This window comes from Rousettus aegyptiacus, unplaced genomic scaffold (assembly GCF_014176215.1).
Source record: "Rousettus aegyptiacus isolate mRouAeg1 unplaced genomic scaffold, mRouAeg1.p scaffold_m13_p_4, whole genome shotgun sequence".
NCBI lineage: Eukaryota > Metazoa > Chordata > Mammalia > Chiroptera > Pteropodidae > Rousettus > Rousettus aegyptiacus.
The window spans coordinates 123821228-123841514 of record NW_023416307.1 but is presented as its reverse complement, the minus strand read 5'-3'; the positions used below and the strand labels follow the sequence as shown (position 1 = coordinate 123841514).

General features: G+C 38.6%; 1 protein-coding gene across 6 annotated transcripts in view; it reads left to right on the top strand.

Annotated features, from left to right (window-relative positions):
• LOC107509412 overlaps nucleotides 1-19947 on the top strand; it is a 36202-nt gene extending 16255 nt beyond the window's left edge. For 5 of the 6 annotated variants that reach the window (XM_036219540.1, XM_036219537.1, XM_036219538.1 and 2 more), the window contains 4 exons: nucleotides 2552-2644; nucleotides 10741-10876; nucleotides 16720-16826; nucleotides 18522-19947. In XM_036219540.1, the coding sequence (XP_036075433.1) occupies nucleotides 2552-2644; nucleotides 10741-10876; nucleotides 16720-16826; nucleotides 18522-18865 (680 nt within the window). In that variant the 3' untranslated portion in view covers nucleotides 18866-19947. The remainder of the gene's footprint in view (nucleotides 1-2551; nucleotides 2645-10740; nucleotides 10877-16719; nucleotides 16827-18521) is intronic. The other variant, XM_016141878.2, reaches the window with a different exon arrangement.
• Nucleotides 19948-20287: the final 340 nt, after the last annotated feature.

Here is a 20287-nt window from a genome sequence, read left to right as displayed (position 1 = left end):
CAGCAACAACACATTATTTACACATTAGGTGGCTTCTAATTTTTGCTTTTGACATGATTGAAGGAAGGCATAATCAAGTTATCAGTTGACAGGCCATTAAACATTTTTTTTTTTTTTTGATCTACTACTGTGATTTTTAGCCTGTAACTCAGGAGTTCCTACACTTGAATAATACTGCTATGATAAAACTTCTAGGATTGTCCAGTTAAATTTGAATTGTAGATTAAAACACACACACACACACACACACACACACACATAATTTATTATAAGAATGTTCCATGCCAAGCTTGTGGTATAATAACTAAAATAATTATTCTTTGTTTATCTGACATTTAAATCTAATGGAGTGGTCTGTATTTGGAGGGCAAGGGAGGTTACATCTGACAACACTATTCCATTCCCATTGGTATGAACAAGATTTCTCAGCATTAACTATCGCAATGGCAAATGCAAATGGCATTGATGCTGAAGTCTGCCTCAGTTTAGCAGTAATGCTCTTTAATGAATACATGACTTAATTATAAAAACAAATAAATAAAACAGCACCATCTATCCCACTGAGAGAGGCATTCGATAAAATTTTATTTTTGCATTTAATTAGGATTTATCAAAATGTATAAAATACGTATGTTGTATTAATCAATCGTATACTTCTAAAAGTTGATTAATAACTGCAGAAGATATTTTTAATACCCTAGAGCCTGTGATCCCAAGAAACTTTTAAAATTTAAATATTTGTAAATGTAGCATTTTTATGACAGAGGATTGTTATAGGAATAGCTATAAAGACTTTCAAACATAAAATTCTATAGAGTAAGTAGAACAGCAATACAAGAAAAAGCCCAAAAAGAAATGAGAATAATGTAAAATTTTCATCCCCTAAAGAAGAATGTGTTCATGTTTTAGGTTGCTTGGGATTTTTGAATTTTTAATGGAGGATGGTGAGTATCAAATTTCTTGGAATTAAGATTCTATTTGATACACTTAAGAGAAGGATATAACAGATTTTATTTTTATGCATCAATATTTGCCATATGCTAGAAATCTCATCCTTTGAAATTTTAAAATTCAGCTTTAGATACCAACCTCAAAATGTACGAGACAGTACATAGCTCAGTATTCCTCTAGGATGTTATAAGAGCAAAAACGTTTTGAGGCCAACCGCTTTGTAAGGCTCAAAGGTTTGGTTTCCTCTCCTGTTCTCCTGAGTAAGTCCCAGGCTCCTAGTGATTGCTCCTTCCTGCCAGAGTTGATTTTTCTTTCTAACAAAGGACAAATGCCTCACTATTCAATGACCAGTTTGTTTTCTAAATGATTATAATGCATAAAATGTAATCTTAGTAATAACACTCCTTCCTTGCTTCCTTCATCAAATGTGTGTGTGTGTGTGTGTGTGTGTGTGTGCACTTGTGTCTCTCCTAATAGATACCAAATACTTTTAGCACATAAAACAAAGATCACTGTCCCTAAGGAGGGGCCTGGTAATCCTCATGCACATGCATGCATGGGTGTTTGCATGCATGTGTGTATGTGTAAAGGTAGGGATGTTACACAATTTTTAAAAGGCATAACAAGTATATACATGCTATAAGCTTGTTAGAAGGTGATAGTTGCTATGGAAAAAGAAAAAGTAAAGCAAGATAGGCGAATTTGGGGGTCTGGGGAAAGAAGACGGAATGGGGTGTGATTTCACATAGATGGTTGAGTGTAGGCTCCTTGAAAAAGGAGCATTTGTGTACAGACACAGGAGGCGAGGGAGTGAGCCTGCAGATAAATGGGAGAGCGTTCCAGACAGAGGGGACAGCCTGTACCAAGGTCCCAGGGAGCAGCAAGAAGCAAGCAGGGTGGTAACAGGGACCAGGGGGTCAAGGGCCTTGTTGGCTAGGAAGGAGTAGAGGAATTGGGACTTAGTTAGGACTGAGGTTTAAGAAGGACTCCTCAATCTGTGTGGTAAACTGATTGGGTGGAGTGGGGACAGGGAGGCCTGTTGGGAGGCTATTCTCATCCAGGTGAGAGCTGGTGGTGAAAGGTGAGAGGTGCCTATCCAGGTGACAATAGGGTAATAGAAGAAGAGGTTAGGTTCTACATCTCTATTATTTCCTGATGAATAAGATGTGGGTTACAAAAGAAAATAAAAAGAGGCTCCGGGATGACTCCACAGTAATAATATACTAATGCATTTTTTAAAACATGCCCAAAATGTATTCCTCTCTGCTACATTCTCATTAATTCCAGGTATTTGGAGCCACTTCTATAGAGGGCAACCGTGGATGTAAAGAATTTACACAAGGTCTTACAGGACAATTCTTGGGGCCCTACTTGGTTGCTTATTCTCAAGTCTTTGAGGAGAAAAACATAAAAAAGACAGTACTGAAATGATGTGAATGTGATTTTGACAATGTTTGTGAAAAATAACTCTGTCCAAAGTGTACATAAAATGAAATAACCAATGTCAAAACAAGAAAATAGCCAATATCAAAGTATATCAAAAACCCAATTATACAGCTTTGAACAGACTTTTTGTTTTTAATCTTTTTTTTTCTTACAGCCAGACAGAGAGGAAGTTCAACTTTGAACCAGATGACAAAGTCATCTAGAGCCCTAACAGTGAAAACTACTTCAGGAAAGAAGAAGAAAAAAGGTATTTTTGTTGTTGTCGTTTCAACTATTCCTCCTACTTCCTTCATTGTATAAACCACTTCCTTCTTTCATGGGCTGTGTGTCTCCACCACTAAAGTAATTGCCTCAAACAGGAAAATTCAAGTGGAAAAAAAAAAACTTGGTGGCTTACAACTTCATATACACCCAGGACAGAACAGTTTAGCCATAGCCACCAAAGGAATTAGTCTTCGGCGTGTTCAACAGGCTAAAAAACAAGTATGGGATCTAGACTGGTTTGGAAATATGTCTGCAATAAGCAGCCAGCAGAAAATGAAAAATTCAGCTTGGAGACTTCTCTCCTATGTGTGTTACCTAGAATCAGAAACTGAGTCCTTTAGATGGAATTTTAAGAAATCACCAGCTCTATACAACCGCTGAGCAGGATTAAACTAAACAAGAAACTATCCAGGTATTACAGGTTCGCAGCTAAGTGTTAGGGAACCAGGATTCTATTCCTAGCACGTGCCCTGATGCCTGTGTCTCAACATTTTATTCTGCAAATCAAGGAATGTGTGCTCACAGCTTCCTAAATTCCGCTCTAGCTTTAACGTCGTGAAGTTATGAAGAGGCCGCACAAGATGATCAGTGGGTTGTGTCACGAGCATAGTTTTTGGAAAATCTTTGTGGAAGCTAACCTAAATTTGTGTTGTTTTGTTTTTGTCCCTTTTGTTCTTTTTTTTTTTATATATACAGTTAGTGTGTGGAAGGCGACAGGCCCTTGTAATGAAGCTCTTCACCCTTTGACTTTCTCTTCCTCAATTTTAATCTGTTCTTGTATGGTATTTTTCTTGTCCTTGAATTATCTTTATATTCCCTCTGTAAAATCCCACTAAAAGAGAAATACATAAATTCCTATGATCCAAAAAGCCAAATGAAAATGTAAAGTGAGAAAATTTATCGGCCCCTTTCTCTGTTCTCTGATGTAAATATAGTCTTTCCACTGGAGAGCCCTAGTAGATTTTAGAAAATCTACTAAAAAAGGAAAAAGAAGAAGAAGGAGAGGGAGGAGGAGGAGGAGGAGGAGGAGGAGGAGGAGGAGGAGGAGGAGCTGGAGGAGAATGAGAAAAAGAAGGAGGAGGAAGGAGAGGGCAATAGGAAGGGGAAGGGAAACGAGGGGAGAAGAAGGAGGAAAAGAGGAAGAACCATGCTAAGTTATCATTTGTTTCAGACAGTTACCCTTTGAGATATTTTCAATTAAAAATCCTTTCAGAAGAATTGGCTGGAGTTCTTGCAGGGATGAGGATGAGTGGTGTCTCCAAGACAGGTGACCCTACAGGGGACAGTCCTTACAGGGGGCCATATGACATCTGAGGGGAGAAGGACTGCAGGGTCACTAATTCTAACTTTGCGTCTAGACTTAACAGGTAACAAGGACAGAGACTGAGTGTCTGCAACATGCTATGCAGTCAACTTGGCACTGTAGAAAAACTAAAAGACCAAAATCGATCTGGGAACTTCAAGGCTTCTCAAGGCTGGAGAGAGGCTTTGACTACTCGATTTGTTGAGTCTTCTTGATTTAAAAAAAAAAAAAAAAAAGTTTTAAATTACTTCATGACAAAGAAGTTTTTCAAAGCTTGCATAATATTGAAATCTTTACATTTAACGAGTAAACTCTTCTAACACATAAAAACAGAAAATGCATGCATATAACCTCATTAGTCAGTGGCACTAGAGTCTGAATATGAGGCCCTTCATGACTATGACTTCTCTGTGTGCCACCCCACACCCAAGCCCCTACACTCCACCCCTGTGTAGACCTTGGAGATGTTAAACCCTTATAGAAGGTGGATAGTTTGAGGAAAAAGTCAAAAATAGCAATACGGTTATTCAGTCTTCAGCTTTTAAATAATAGCTATATTGAGGCCCGGGTCACAATAACACCTTTTAGCTATTAGAACCTGGCACAAATACCAGACTTCTTTCTTTTGACCTTTGTGAGCTGTATATACTCTCCCACCAGACCTCCGGGTGGAGTCCAATATCTTATAGTTTTCCAGGGAAGAGGTTAGAGGGCTTGAAGAACTGCGGACTGCCTGTGGTCAGTGAACACAGATGAAATAAAATGTCCTCAGGGCCATTTTAGGCTGGCGTGTGATGTATGTAGTGAGAAATATCCCTGGTCCCTGCCCAAAGGAGCTTACTTTCTGGTCACTATAGCTGTCTCAAGAGGAAAGGGTTATCAAATGCCAGCTCTGTGGGGGACATGAGGTATACTCCTGCCTTTTAGGAGTATATTAATTCCCTAGGGCAGCCATAACGAAGTACCACAGACTGAGTGACTTAAACAATAGAAATATACTGTCTCACGGTTCTGGAGCCTGGAAGTCATGATCAAAATGTTGGCAGGGTTGGTTCCTTCTGGAGGCTATGTAAGAAAATCTGTTCCATGCCTCAGACAAATTTTGGGAGGATACAAAATTCGACTTATAAAAAGGGACCTAGATTGTAGTTTAGAAATAGGATGCACACTTAGGAAACAAATAACTACACAGGCAGCATCTGCCAGGAGCCAAACTGGGCTCAGAGAAGGGCATTCTCCCGCAGATATGGAATGGGAAGAAGTCTTTATGAATGGGGAGAAGGCTTTCCTTTTCCATGTACGTGGAAAAGAAGAAAGGACTTTCATGAGGAAGGATTTAAGTGAGGAAGAAAGGCCTTAACGACACAAGCCACAAGCCCACAAGTTTAGTTGGAACAAGAAAATGTGGGAGGGTGGACCAGCCAAGAGGGCAGGGTCATGTTAAGGAGTCACATGCCAGGGTCAGTGTTAGGACTTAATCCAACAGACAGTGGGAGGGAGCCATTAAAGTCTTCTGTCGCCTGAGGAGTCCTATGCCTCAAATCAATAGAAATAACTTTGAATCGGACATCTATTTATCTTATAGCTTCTTATCAGAGCAGACCATTTTTATGCTTTCCAGAGTTCATGTAGCAAGTTTAAAAATGGCTTCCCACATTGAATCATTACTTTCAATGTCATTAGATACTGCTTGGTTAGGAATGAGTTTGGTCTTGGTGAAAAGTTCTACCTGTTTCAAAATGAAGAGTCAGACTGAGCTGATATACATCAGCCTCCTGAGCAAGTAGTCCAGATGGTTTCCATTTGGTCCCAGTTGGAAACTGCCAAACTTTTTATGCTTGCCCCTTTGTGGACAGGAGGCTTTTGGCCTGCTCCTTGGAAAATTGAACTCACAATACTGTACAAGTCAAAACCCCCATTCAGAAGCCTGACACCCTTTATTATTCTTCTCCAAATGCGTAATTATGAGAACTTGACAACTTTACACTTAGCAGCCATTTATATGTTATTACAAGAGGCAAAGGATCTCATTTCATTGCTTGCAGAAGTTAGATATCTGTCCAAAGCAGTCCTGCCTCAAAGTATTAGTGAATATGAGGAATCATTTTATCAGTGGTTCTCAAACTTGAGTGGCATCAGAGGCACATAGAGGGCTTGCGAAACACAGATTGCAAGATTGCAGGGCCCACCCTTCCCAAGGTTCTGAATCAGTAGGTCTGAGGTCAGGCTGGAGAATTTACATTTCTATCAGGTTCCCAAGTGATGCTGATGCTGTTTGTCCGGAGTCTAACTTTGAGAACCACTTCTTTAGACTTGAAAGAAAATCAAATTGCCTTCTCTTGATTTATTTTGTTCAGTAAAGAAAAACAGAGGGCAAAGTGAGACTCCTAGATACCTCTTCTCTGCCATGGAAAACCACAGAACAAACAGGACCCAGTCTGGCTCACCTCTGAGCCTCATGGCTAGTGCCAAGGCTCTACAGGAATTGGAGACCCTGGGCCTAGAGAGTGATCAAAACTCAAGTGAGTGACATCTGGCTTGGCCTATGCTTAGTCACAAGCCCATCAAGTCCATGAAGAGCCAGAAATGGCTAAACACTGGAAGTCTCTGAAAAGCCATTGGAATAGTCATCTGCAGATAAATTATCCTCTCTGAGCCCCCTTTTGAGGCCCCTTCAGCCAATCTTGTGATATTATCTCAAGACCACCAAAGTTCCTAAAAGACTCAGGGGTGTCCTACCACCTGAGCCTGCTCTGCTTCACGACCCAAGCCCGACACCATAGCTTCCAGGGAGCTCTTAATCTCAAAAGATTTAGGACTGGGAGGGCCAGAACATGACTTAGACATGTACAGGAGCAAAATCCAGCCATAAAGTAGTTGGTTTACAAGCTTGGGATTGATCATTTACTACAGTACTAATGCTGCCCGAGTGACAAATGCACATCTCCTAAATAAGGCATTATTGCTTATATCATAGCCACAGTCCATAGGAATACTAGCAACATTAAGGAATGCAAAGGTCGAGTTCAAAGTCAAGTTGTAATCTTCAGAACAGCTTTATTAGTTCCAAATCAGGAAGTTAGTGGTTACAATCTCAAAACTATTTTACTGGGGATTTTATCCTAGGACGATAGCTAAACAATAGAGCAGGTTCCATTGTGGGTAGGTTCCAAGGTCTGAGGTGTGAATCATCTGACACTAATTAACACTTTGCTTCCTTAAGATCTGTAATCAAGCAAACAGAATTTATGTTCTGGTTTATAAAGCTCTGATAATTACACAGGAACTCTCATATGCTTCTTTTGTTGGAAAAAAGCTACTATTGACAAGTATTTTAAAATCAGCCTCAAGAAGAAGGTTCTACCAGGAATCCACAGAGGAACATTTGAGTAGTGGTTAAGTAAAATAATTTGATGCCCACCAGAATGTGTGATACTTACCTATTCTAATGGTCCCGGAAGAGTTAAGAGAGTAAGAGAGAAGATGAGGTACCTTCTCTGGGGAAATCCTAGTTCCATGAAAATTTTGCACTTGACCTTTCTTTGGGATCTGGTCCACATAGGAAAAAAAGAGCTCTCTCTGGAAGGAATGAGAAAAGGTTCATTAACTGGTAAAGAGAGGACATTCGAGGCAAAATGAACACATGAGAAAAGGCTCAAGGGGTGAAAGGGCCTGGAGGGTTCAGCATGTGGAAAGCAAGATGTCCACCACAGAGTGGTCATGAGGAGAATGACTGGAGATATCAATGAAAAGGCCAGTGGACCCACAGGGCCAAAGCCGTGAATGCTTCTGAGGAGTTAGACTTTCTCCTGTGTGCAAAGGGGGAGCCACAATTCTTTCAAAGCAAGAGAATTGGATTTTTGAAAAGGACCTCAGGCAGCTTTGCAGAAAATATTTTAGAGAGGGAGACATCTGGACAGTTGGAGATGAGTTTGGAGGCCTTAACAGCAGTTCAGGCAAGAGAGGATGAAGCGCAGAACTGAGGCTACAGTGGCAAAAGGTAGGATACCTTACACACGGAGGTTCTCCACCAGTGTTTCAGTGACTTATGGAATACAGAAATGAAGCTGGGCATATTCGCTGTGCACCGAAGTGCCTCTACAGCTGTCATTTTACCATGCTTCCCCGTCGATCTTCGCAATGCATCTAGGAGATGAATATTATGATCTTGATTTGAGCAATAAAGACATTTAAGTTCAGAGATGTTAGGTGACTTTCTGGGGAGTCACACAGCATTTTTCAGAGAAAGGTTTTAAACCTGGAGATTCTGCTCATTTTCCTACACCACCCTGCCTCTTGGGCACAACTGGCATTGTTATGCCCCCGCTAAGTTCTCTGAGACAGAGGGGGATAAATTAAAATTGTCATTGTCGGTAAGCTTGTTTTTGTTTTAAAGTAAAGAAATGTAAGATTAGGTAAAAATTGGTTTGGGTGAATACAGCTGGGGTGGATCAAGTATTACCAGGGGCTGAGCACGGACTCGCCCTTACTCAGAGGAATTTGTTTTTCATCCAGAGAAAATAATTTGGTTCTGCTTGAACTTTGGTTAAAGGCCTGGAAAAGGAAATCCCTGTACTAAGCAGCATCGGCCTTCCTCCCCTCTCAGGGCACCGTGACTCACTAGAGGTTGACGTTCTGGAGAGTGGTTTGGACTAGCATTTTCCAAACTAGTTATTTTTTGTGGGCAAAGACAACATTGTTGCCTCCCTTATGACCAGTTGGAGGGAGATTTGGGTTGTTTTTCCCAGGACAGTGCAAGTCGTCCCAGGCCAATCACAGGCCTGGAAGCTCCCTTCCTCTCCAATGGTGCATGTTGGTGCCCTGCTGGCTGAGTTGGGGGTGCAGACTGGCTGAGACTGTTTCTTTCCTTGCGAAGCTGAGCAGCTACACAGGAATGTGGCCTTTGGCCTTGGCCCCACTGGCCTCTCGTTTCATCACGGCTGCTTGCCGGCATGCCAGAAGGGGGCAAAAAGAAACGAGTGCCACATGCAATCAGTATCCACAGCGTTAATCATCTGGGCAGGAAACTTAATTTTTCAAAGGCATTTATATTTGGAAAGAGATCCTATAATTAAAAATCATATTCTATTTATGTTCATGAACGATCTCAAGGCATTATTAGCTATACTTGGAAAGATAGTGAACCAGTGAGATAAAAGTCCCCGCAATAGGACTGCAATCTACACTCTATATTATTCATTGATTCGTTCATTTATTCAATGAACAGTTTTAAACATCTACAGTGTGTCAGATACTGTTCTAATATATTAGCACTCTTACATTACTCATAATGGCTGTCATTTGCTAGCATCTCCATGTAATCTCCATGTACATCTCCGTGTACATTTTTCAATGTAAAGACAAATGAGATTTGGACAAGTTAGGCTTACCCCTAATCAAACTAAAGGCTGGGCTAGTTTTCATCCCTGGAGGAAAAGAAATCCTGTCGCTTTCATTCAACAATTCAACAGATTAAATTCATAGTCAAAGTTTTTTTTTTTAGCAAACTTAAAAAAAAAACTGGCGAACTAAAATGGCCCAATGTCCAAATTTATTACCTTTCCTTGTCATGCAAGTCAGTTCTTTTTCCTGGTTTGAAATTTATACTTAATTATCACCAATTCTTCTCTCTTCCTTGCTCTTCCTGCACACTAATTAGCGTTCACTTCATGTCAGCTTCATAAGGGCAGGGAGTTCTGCCACTTGTTTCCTGTTGGAGTGAGTCCCAGCACCTAGAACAGTGTCTGGCACATAATAAGAAATCAAAAATATTTGTTGAATGATTGATGAAGTACAAGAGTCCTGTCTAGTCCTAGGGTTAGAGTCTCAAATCAGCATCATAGGCAAAACTAGTCTATAGCTAAACGAGCCTTAAAATTCTTTAAATTGCCTATATAATACAAGGTATAAATATATCATCTCTAAGTCTCATGCAGTTTCTTCCCGGCTTTGGAATAGATCATTGTTTTTCAGTTGAACCCCAAAATGAAGTAGTTGGCTAGTGTTTAGGGAGCCATGTTGCACACAAAGCATATAATTTCAAACACTTGGAGGCCCCTGGGAAGCAACCTCACTTTGGGACTGGGGATTCAGATCTCCCATCTCACAATTACTGAATGGATGAGCCAGCATTATATCCATGGCTATTCCTCTTCCTCCATCCCCTTCCTGTTTTTTATCTTTGCCAAACTCCTAAACTTGAACTGGTATAAGTTAAATATGTACATGATGCCACTCCACAGTACTGACACGGAACTTTATGAAATCTGGATAGACTGATGAGGGTGAACCAGACTCCAGGACCACTGACCTCAGTCATGATGTCTTTGAAGGGAGGATGGTTCTTTCTCCTTCAAATTTATTCTTCTAGAGCTCAAAAAATGTGACAACTTTATAGGCTCTTTTAAAGGGTCGAACACTGCTTAAGGGCTATCATCGCTTCCCCAGGATCAGTAGATGACTCATTGACCTTCTACCAAAAAATTTCTGGAGACATTGATTTTCCTCTTTATCCAAAGTAAGGCAATAATCTAAATCTTCAATGAAATTTCCTTTCATTCAGAGCAATTTGGGGCTTGCTGTCGTAAAGAATAAAGGATGTACTGAGTATTCTTAGAAATCTTCAATTACATGTATTTCCTGACAATATTACAAAATGCATCTACTCACACAAGTAAAATACATAAGTACGATTTTAAAAAATAAAATCAACTTAGATGGTGATAAATGAGGGAATTACTGTCTGAAAGTAATAAAACACTCTAATTTTCTTCTAGGAATCAAGAAAAAAATTAAAGATTTGACTGAAGCTGGTCCTTGGTTAGTGAAATTGTATTTGGCAGATAATGGCATAGACGGGAAAGGAAAAGAAGGAGAAAATGGTTTGTTGGAATTCATTCACATTTTAACATGGTGAGTAGAAAATGAAGAGGTTTTATTTGTTCAACTTCCAAAACTGAGTGCTTGGCTTAAGTCATGGGGATAATAATTTAATTATAGCTTCTTAACAGTACCAAGTGAGGTTTTTCAGCTCTGAGAGGGAAACAATGACCTTTCTTGGTCTTGGTACATGATCTTAAGGGAAGGCCTAAACAAGGAAATGGCATGGCAGACAGTTGTATGTGAGCCCACAAAGGGCTCTCAAAGACCTCACTATAAGTCCCGTTTTAAGAAGCTGGCAACTGAAGAGAGACAGGAGGTATGACCTCCAGATTTTTCTTCTCTAAAGTCAGAATATGATATAAAATATAAGCAGTGTGACCTGAGGAAGAAAGGTAGCCTACTAAAGAGTGAACACTCCTTTGAGTTTGGTTATAAAGTTGTCCCAACTTCTTTAGGCAGAAAGACAAAGCTATTCTCAAAAGCCTCTGGAAAACAGAATATTTCCTTGCTATGTTTATCTTGACAACTTTGGACATCTCCCTGTCTAGCCATCCTGAATCCACATACCCAGTGGGCCAAGCCATATCAGCATTCGTAGCACTATAGGAAAGCTTGCTGGGTACAGAGGGCTCCAGGCTACACCACCTTAGGACATTGGTTCTTACAGCACTTTGGGGCAACGCAACACAGGCAAGATCTGCTTGACTGGTGATTATTATTTTAGAAGAGAAAGATTCCTTCTCTAACATACTTTACTTCCTTATTCAGAAAGGTTAGGAAGATTTCCAACTTGGATAGCTTTGCTGCTATTTGTGTAATAATTCTATTAATAAACTTCATTTTATTATCCTTTTAATATATCACTAGGTTTAACATATTATTGATGTATTATACTTTTAGTATATTGTTAACACTTAAGTATCTATGTTCATGAAGAATGCTGATTCATAGTTGTTTTTCTTGTAATGTCTTCATCTGGTATTGAGATCAGAGTAATTTTGGCTTTACAGAATGAGTTCAAAAGTATTCCCTCCTCTTCTTTATGAAAGAACTTGTGTAGAATTGGATTATTTTATCTTTAAATTTTTGGTAGAATTCACCAATGAAGATATCTGGAGCTGGAGTTTTCTAAATTTTGGGAAGATTTTGAAACTACAAATTCAATTTTTTAATAGATAGAGGGCCATTTTGGTTATATTTTTCTTGGGTAAAGCTTTGTTAGTTTGTGTCTCTCAAGAAATTCATTTCACCTAAGTTTTCAAATTTATTGGCATAAATTTATTTATAACATTTCCTTCTAAGCATTTTCATGACCATGAGATTTGTAGTGGTGTCTCCTTTTTCATGCTTGATATTGATAATTGGTTTTCTCTCTTTTTTCCAATCAACCTATTAAGAAATTATCAATTTTATTAATCTCAATAAAACCAACTTTCGATTTTTTTTTCAATTTTACTGATTTATTCCCTAATCTTTATTATTTTCTTCATTCTGCTTACCTTGGGTTTAATATACTCTTTCTAGTTTATTAAGATAGAAGCTTAAGTTTAATAACTTAAACCTTTTTATTTTTCTAATGTAAATGTTTCTATTCACACTAAGCACTCTTTCATTGTATCCTACAAATCTTGATGTGTTGTATTTTCATTTCTCTTATTTTTTGTAATAATCCTTCCTCTTAAATCTACTTTAACTAATATTAATATAGCTTTCTTTTGTTTTTCCAATTTTCTTTTGATTAATATTAGCATGATATATCTGTCTCTGTACTTTGACTTTTAGCCTACCTATTTTTAGTGCTCAAATTGGGTTTCTTGTGACAGAATATAGTTGAAACCTGTTTTATTCACTTTTACGATGTCTTTTAATTGTTGTTTAGACCATGATATTAAATGTGATTGTCAATATGGTGGAATTTTTAATCTACCATTATGCCATTTGTTTTCTATGGGCCTCATTTGTTCTTTGTTCCCTTTTAACTAGTTTTCTGCTTGTTTTTTGATTAATTCAATAACATGTATTATTGCACTTTTATCTCTTTTATTAGTTCATTAGCTATACTTTTGTCTTTTCTTTTGAGTGGTTGTTCTGGTATTTACACTATTCATTTTAAACTTTCACACTCTAGCTTCAAATAACATTATACCACTTCACTTATAGTATAAGAATCTTACAACAGGACACTTCCTTTCCTACCCATACTTTGTGCTAGTGTTGTCATTTATTTTACTTTCACAAATGACATAAATATCAGAACACATTATTATTTTTTAATTAATTAATTAATTTTTATTATGGCAATATAAGTAAGTTTCAAGTGTACGATTCCAGGCATTGTGTGTTCACCGCCTATAGATTTCCTTCCCAGAATACATTATTACTATGTTTGTTTTAAGCAGTTAATTATTTTTTAAATAAGAGGGGGAAGTCTTGTAAACATATTCACATATTTATCATTTCCAGTGTTCTTCAATCTTTTCAATATATCCAAATTTTGATCTAGTATCACTTTCCTTCTTCTTGAAGTTTTTTTTACACATTTCTTATAGTCCTAATCTGCTGGCGATAAATTCTCTAAGCTTTTATATGTTTAAAAAGTCTTTTTTGCCTTAATTTTTAAAGATTTTTTTCCAGATATAGAATTCTTTTTGATGATTACTAATACTTTCAAGATGTCACTCCACTGTCTTCTGCATGCGTGTTTCTGAATAGAAATCTGCTATCACTTTTGTCTTGGTGATTTTCTGATGTGACTTGTACAATAAGCAGCATGCTCGCCTTGAGGACAGCTCCCCTTCCCATCTCCACCTTTTAAGATCCAACATGCCACTTTCCTTTTGTACCTCTCTGTCATGCTGACAGGCTAGGGCCCTGGATGTAGAAGCACTGTCTTTATAACCCCACCCCACCCTGGCAATCCCAGTCCTGGGTTAGCTGTAGAACAAATTGGAGCATGATCAAACAGGCTCCAAGAAAATTTCAGGCAACAGATTTATGGTTTCTCTCCTTTTATCATTGAGGGTCCTGTGTATCCACAAAAGACAAGTTCAGTGGATGGATGGGAAGGCAAGGGACTTATCTGGAGGCCTGCTAACAAAATCAGCCCCAAAGATTTGTTTTATTGAATATTTAGTTGGGGCGACTTATGCATATACATTTATGTTGGGGTAAGATTTGGTCATGGATATTATGGGGCACTAACTGTTTACTTTTGGTACCACATGGGTCTAGTCTTACCTTCAGATTAGCTAGTCCAGGGACAAGGGATATCATGCCTTTGGTTTGTGATGAGGCCTTACCCAGCTCTGCTGTTCCCGTCTACCCTTAAAGCTGATATCAGTGGCTTCTTTGAGCTTAAGACAGGAGCCAGATGCTGGCTCTATTGCAGAAACCCTTCTGACTGCTCTTTTCATGAACCAGGCTTTCCTCTAAGCAAGATTCATCCAGCAATGGTCTCTGGCAAGGGTTCCCAACCCCTGGGCCGTGTACTGGTACCGGTCCGTGGCTTGTTAGGAACCAGGCCACACAGCAGGAGGTGAGTGGTGAGCGAGCGAAGCTTTGCAGGCACACCCCAGCACTAGCATCACTGCCTCAGCTCCACCTCAGATAATCAGGCATTAGATTGTCATAGGAACACTGGTCCCTGGTGCCAAAAAGGTTGGAAACTGCTGGTCTATGAAGCCAACAGAACAATACAATTACTTAAGGGTGACTCTTTGTCAGATTTTGCTTTCTGATCTGCCATACTAAACATAACAGTGGAACTGGCTACAGAATTTGTGGGGGCTCAGTGCAAATGTAATTTTGGGCCCTCATGGACCCTTGTTCAAATATTATTAAGAATTTCAATATGATGTCAGCAGAGCACTAAATCAAATGAAGAGCCTTTCTGAGCATGGGGCTCTGTGCCGCTTCTGGCCCTGTGTAATAAGATACATAAGTACCACTAAATACTTAAATCTTTTTGTTTTCTTTTTGAAAGTGTAAGAATTGAGAATACCGGAAATTAAAACATTTTCTTGGTATATTTGAATCATACTTAGTGGTTATTTTCAAGCAGACTACCTGAGTTCACATTCCTGCTCCACAATTTACAAGCAGTATAAATCTAAAGCAAGTTAAATAACTTCTCTATATCTCAGTTTCCTCAATTGTAAAAACGGAGATAATAATAGTGTCTAATTCAAGTGATTATTTTCAGGTTAAATAAGATCATATATATAAGGTGCTAAATATACTGCCTAGGGCTCCAGCTAGCTCTTTTATGCAATTTAGAAAAAGAGCCCCTTTGGTCAGGTGAATTAAAAGAGGCACCACCTCTGGCCAATAAGTCAGAGGAAATTACCCCTTCCGGGTCTATGTTTCAGGGCCCAGGACTTGGCAAGCAGAGCATGGCTGGATTTCAGTCCCATTCACACCCTTGGAAGGCTCTTTTGTGCTGGGCACAAGTGCTTAAGCATGTGGGTGGCCATGATCACATCCGATGCATAGTGAATGCTCCATAAAACCATAGCTCATGCAGGACTGCGTATTACAGTGGTTAAATCCATGGCCTCTGAAATCAGACCTAGATTCAGAATTGTGGAGTTGTGAAGTTTGTCTTCAACACTCTCCACCTTCCTTGTGTGCGTGCACCCCTACTTCCTCTTTAAAGGAAGGTCATTCTCACCTACGTTCTATGAGGAATTAGACACACTCAGGCAGTTTAGAAAGCAAAGCTGACCAAATCCTAATTAGACAGATTGTTTTCTTGAGATCAAGACCTTTGAGAGGGAGAGTCTGGCAGCACCATTCAGCCCTGGCCTTGAATTCTGACTGCTGAATCAGTAGAAAATGTGTACAGGAAGTAAGAGAATGGCCTTGTATTCCCTACTGACTCTAGCCGAAGTTTCATAACCCCAGCACCTGGTACAGTTCAAAATTTTTTATTCATAGTCATGATAATTGCCTTCAGAACAGAAACCGTGTGTTAAATTCTTTTTAATACCTGAAATGTTAGGAATATAATACGCATTTGGTAAGTATACACTCAATATAAGAGCATTTTTGGTATTGTAGTTTGCAAGATGCTTTCATAGGAACTACTGCCTTCTGTTTTCACCACAACCATATGAAGTATCAAAATAGACCTTTTCAGGACAATTTTCAGATGAGGAAGGTGAAACGCAAGAGGGAACATGACCTGCCCATGATCTCATGGTTGACAAGAGGTAGAAGCTTACCAGGAACCCAGGCATTCACCAGATTCCATGTCTACTCTTTAAAGACACCAGAGATTCCCAAAGGCTAGTTGGCAGGCCAGTGCCAGGCTAAAGGAATTTTCAATAGTCCTCAAAAAATTAGAACAATAAAGATAGGTAGAGTGTTTATTTTTCATAAAGCCAAACTTACTTGATTTAAGAAGGTATCTTTTATTTTGAGATGATTTTTATGTAAAAATATTTGTTCTTTTACAGTATCGCTAGGTAAAAGTTCTTGTTTATTTGACATACTAAAAGTTGCCAAACTGACCTTTTTCAATTTCCCAAAGTTTTTTGACATTTTACTGGTGTGTAAAATCTCAAAGATTGGAAAGCACTGACAATACTGTACCATATCTTTCGAATAAATAAACAAATGGAAGATCCAAGGCAACTAAAAATCCTTATCCTACCAAATAACGTAGGCTAGGCATCCAAACTACAGATTAAATTGGGAAAAACTGGATTTGAATGTCTCCAGTTTCAAACTGAGTCAGTGCATCATCTTTGGAAAGGGGGCGAGGTAGGGTAAAGAGGACCTAAAAAGAGAGATCATACGCCAAAATGACCAGAGTTTCTCTGAGTAACCTTACTTGGAACATCACCATTTTGTTTTGTCATTTTTTTGATTAGCTTGATCAAATACTCTGCCCACTTAAGGGAAATTGACCTCGGAAACAATGTTGTGGGAGAAATGGCTGCTGCTGCCATACTGGAAGCACTGAGAACCAGAAAGACAGGTAGAGTGTTTCAGTTTGTGTTCCCTTCCACTTTTCCACGTCTACTCATTCCTAAATGCTTTACTACTCACACCTGTTGAGTGTCCTACGCTTCAGCTGGATTCTGACACTATCTACCCAGAGATAACATCAGATCTCACAGGTTAAGGGCTCAGTCACACAAGACTGCCCTCTACTTCAGATGCCAAATGCAAGTCCAGGTGTGTCACCTGTGCTCCTGACTGACTGGCTATAAATCAGAGGCTCCCACGACCTCTTTCTTCAGTTCGATTAACCTGAGAGAGCGGCTAACGGCACTCAGGAAACCAGTTTACTCGCTAGATTACCAGTTTATTAAAAAGGACATGAAAAGATACAAATCAACAGCCAGATCAAGAGAAACATAGGGTGGGATCCCGAGCAAAGGAACTTCTCTCTTCATGGAGTTTGGGCTCTACATAGTGGCATGTGGATGCATTCTGGTTCCCTAACCTGGAAGCTCTCTGAACCCCATCCTTTTTAGTTTTTATGGAGGCTTTATTACATAGGCATGATTGAATGAATCACTGGCGATTGGTTTATCCTTTAGCTCCTCTTTTCTCTGCAGAAATCTGAAGGTGGGACTGAAAGTTCCAACACTCTATTCAGGGTCCTTTGGCAACCAGCACCCAACTTTAGAGATTTTCCAAAAGTCACCTTATTAACATAAACTCAGTTGTGGTTATAAAGGATTTGATATAAATAACAAGAAACTTTTATCTTCATGGATCTAAAGCAGTTTTCAGGAACTGAGGACAAGAGACCAAATATTATCACAAAAGATGCTCCCATTGCTCTTATCACTTGGAAAATTCCAAGAGTTTTGGGAGCTGTGAGCCCAAAACTGTGGACTAACACCAAATATATATGAGAAATATATTTTGGTCATCTGAATGGCAGAATATATATTTCTTATAAATCACAATATAGTGAGCCTTTATAGGAAAATCAGTGTGAATTCCTGGTTTCAAGTGATACAAAACCAACTCAAACTAATTTAACTACAAAAGGAAATTTGTTGACCCATATAACTGAAAGTCCAGGGATGGTTCTAGCTACAGATCCAGGTGGATTCAGGGCTTCAAATAACAAGACTCCTGGAAGGTCTACTTCCGTGTTGATTTTATTCTCAGGCAAGTTCTTCCTAAATTGAGCAGCATTTTACATTTTACATTCTGCCATTTTTATCTCAAGAAAAAGCCTTTCTCCTGATTTCATTAGACTGTCATGAGTCACATGCACACCTTTGGGAGGGCAGGGGAATGGAACCCTCTAAAATAACTCAAGATCTATTCCAGAAACTAAAAAGATGATGAGATGATGAATGACAAGATCAGAATTTTGCTTTCAGACTATTAATCGGGAAGTAGAGCCCAAGATGGATTTGGGGTTGAGGAAATCTGAGGTTGAGAAGACCAGAAATCTCCCACAATTGTCTGGGTCAAATATATGACAGTAGGAATGAAAAAGAAAGGACTAATGTAAGAACTTATTACAGAAATAAATTCATTGTTATGATATCTCGCATCAAGAAAGAAAAAGCATTAAGTGAGAGGAAAGTTGTCGAAATATAATAAGAATGTGAGAGAATGCCCCTCCCAGAAGCCTAAGACCCAGTCCATTAAATGGAGTTGTGAGATATCCTACCCACTTACTATTATGTTCTTCCCCTCTCAGGTAAACTCCCAGTCTTAAAAATTACAGTCACTCCTCGGATCTCCTCAGACACCTTCAGATCTATTTGGAAAAATAGCAAGAAATCTAATGTTAGCAGTAAAAAGAAGAAAAAGGTATGTTCTTGGATGTTGGTGCCCATTAGTCTCACCCACCAGGAGGCGCTGTATGGAGCCTGGCCACTCAGCTGGGGTAGACTGCCATCAGCGGCAGATTTTGCACTTAATAAAATTATGAGAATTTTGATTATAGCTAACAGTTCCCTAAGTCATCAGTCCATTCTGAAAGATGATGATTGCACCAGGGGACAAGTAGTAAAGAAACAAGATAGTTCCCTCAAGTATTAGTGCAAACCTACTCCTCTTTTCAACTACTCCACCCGCGGCTACCCATATCCTGGTTCCTGTTCGTGTATAGTAGGTCTGAAATAGTAAATTTACCTAAACTCTTGATGAAGCATGTGCTACCTCTTAAGGGGTAATGATTTACATATGTTTACTCTCTGTTGTATGAAGTTGAACTTTTTTCTTTTTTAAATTTATGATTTCCTGTTCATTATTTCACAGGCTAAAAACTGAATATGGATGCCATATTTTCTTATGGATGTTATCTATTTCCATAGCCAGACATGCTTAGAAAGATATTGATTGTTCTATAATAATATTTTTTCACTGTAACCAACCCCCTTTCAAGTTCTAAACTTTGATAAGACTGTTTTATGAAAATTCAAAGTAGTGTTAATCCTTGTCATTTTTCTAAAACATGGTTTCACAAGTAAGCCTTAGTAAAAATATGTGAGATTCCTCTCTGGAGCTTCTTCTCTTGTGCACGTAAAGTTTATAATTTGAAGAAAGTCATGATCTTTGTCCAAAAAAGAATCTTCCTTCATAAATATATCTATAGTTGAGAATGATAAGAATGCTGCAAAATGATAACCACTTTCTAAAAGACAACATCCCCCAAAATGGGAATCTGACCAAAGTGAGGAAACTTCTAATTACTTTACCGCCAGTGAAGATGTCAAGTAACTCTATGGGAAATGGAAGAGGTGTGGTTGATCGATGTATGGATGATAAATTGGATTAGTTGAATTTTATATACCATGACAAAATGATGCAGAAGAAAAGCATAAACCCAATAATTATATAAATTAGAATTGGAAACTTACTGCTTGCCACATGTGTGATCTTGGGCAACTCAGAAAACCCCACTGTTTCTCCTTATTGAAGATATAGATAAGAATAGTACCTTTCTCATTTGGTGAGCATTGAATGAGGTAACAAATGTCAAGCATTCCAGGATAATACCTGTTTCATAATACATGCTCAAAAATAAATATCAGCAGTTGTTATTATTGATGCATATTGGTATTAAAATTGTTTGATTCCAATTATCTCACTTAGAACAGCTGCACAAGAAAAATAGAAAAAAAAAAAAGAAAAGACCTTTTTATTTTGAAGTTTAAAAAACTATCATTTATTTTATGTATAAATGCTGGCAAGTTGGTGGCACCAAACTAACTGTGGAAGTGGGACTGGGTATAGTAAATATAGTGTATTATGTTCTTAGCATCTACCTAGAAAGACGAGATCTTCATATATTAAAAGTAAACAACAATAGTGCATAAGAATCGAAATAATATAACAAATCTTCAGAATTTATATATACAATGTACGAGGACTCCTGATAAATTGTTCCTGCTTTAAAAAACAAAACAACAAAAAACTTTTTTGAAATTTGCCACTAACATCTACTAGGTAGGAATATAA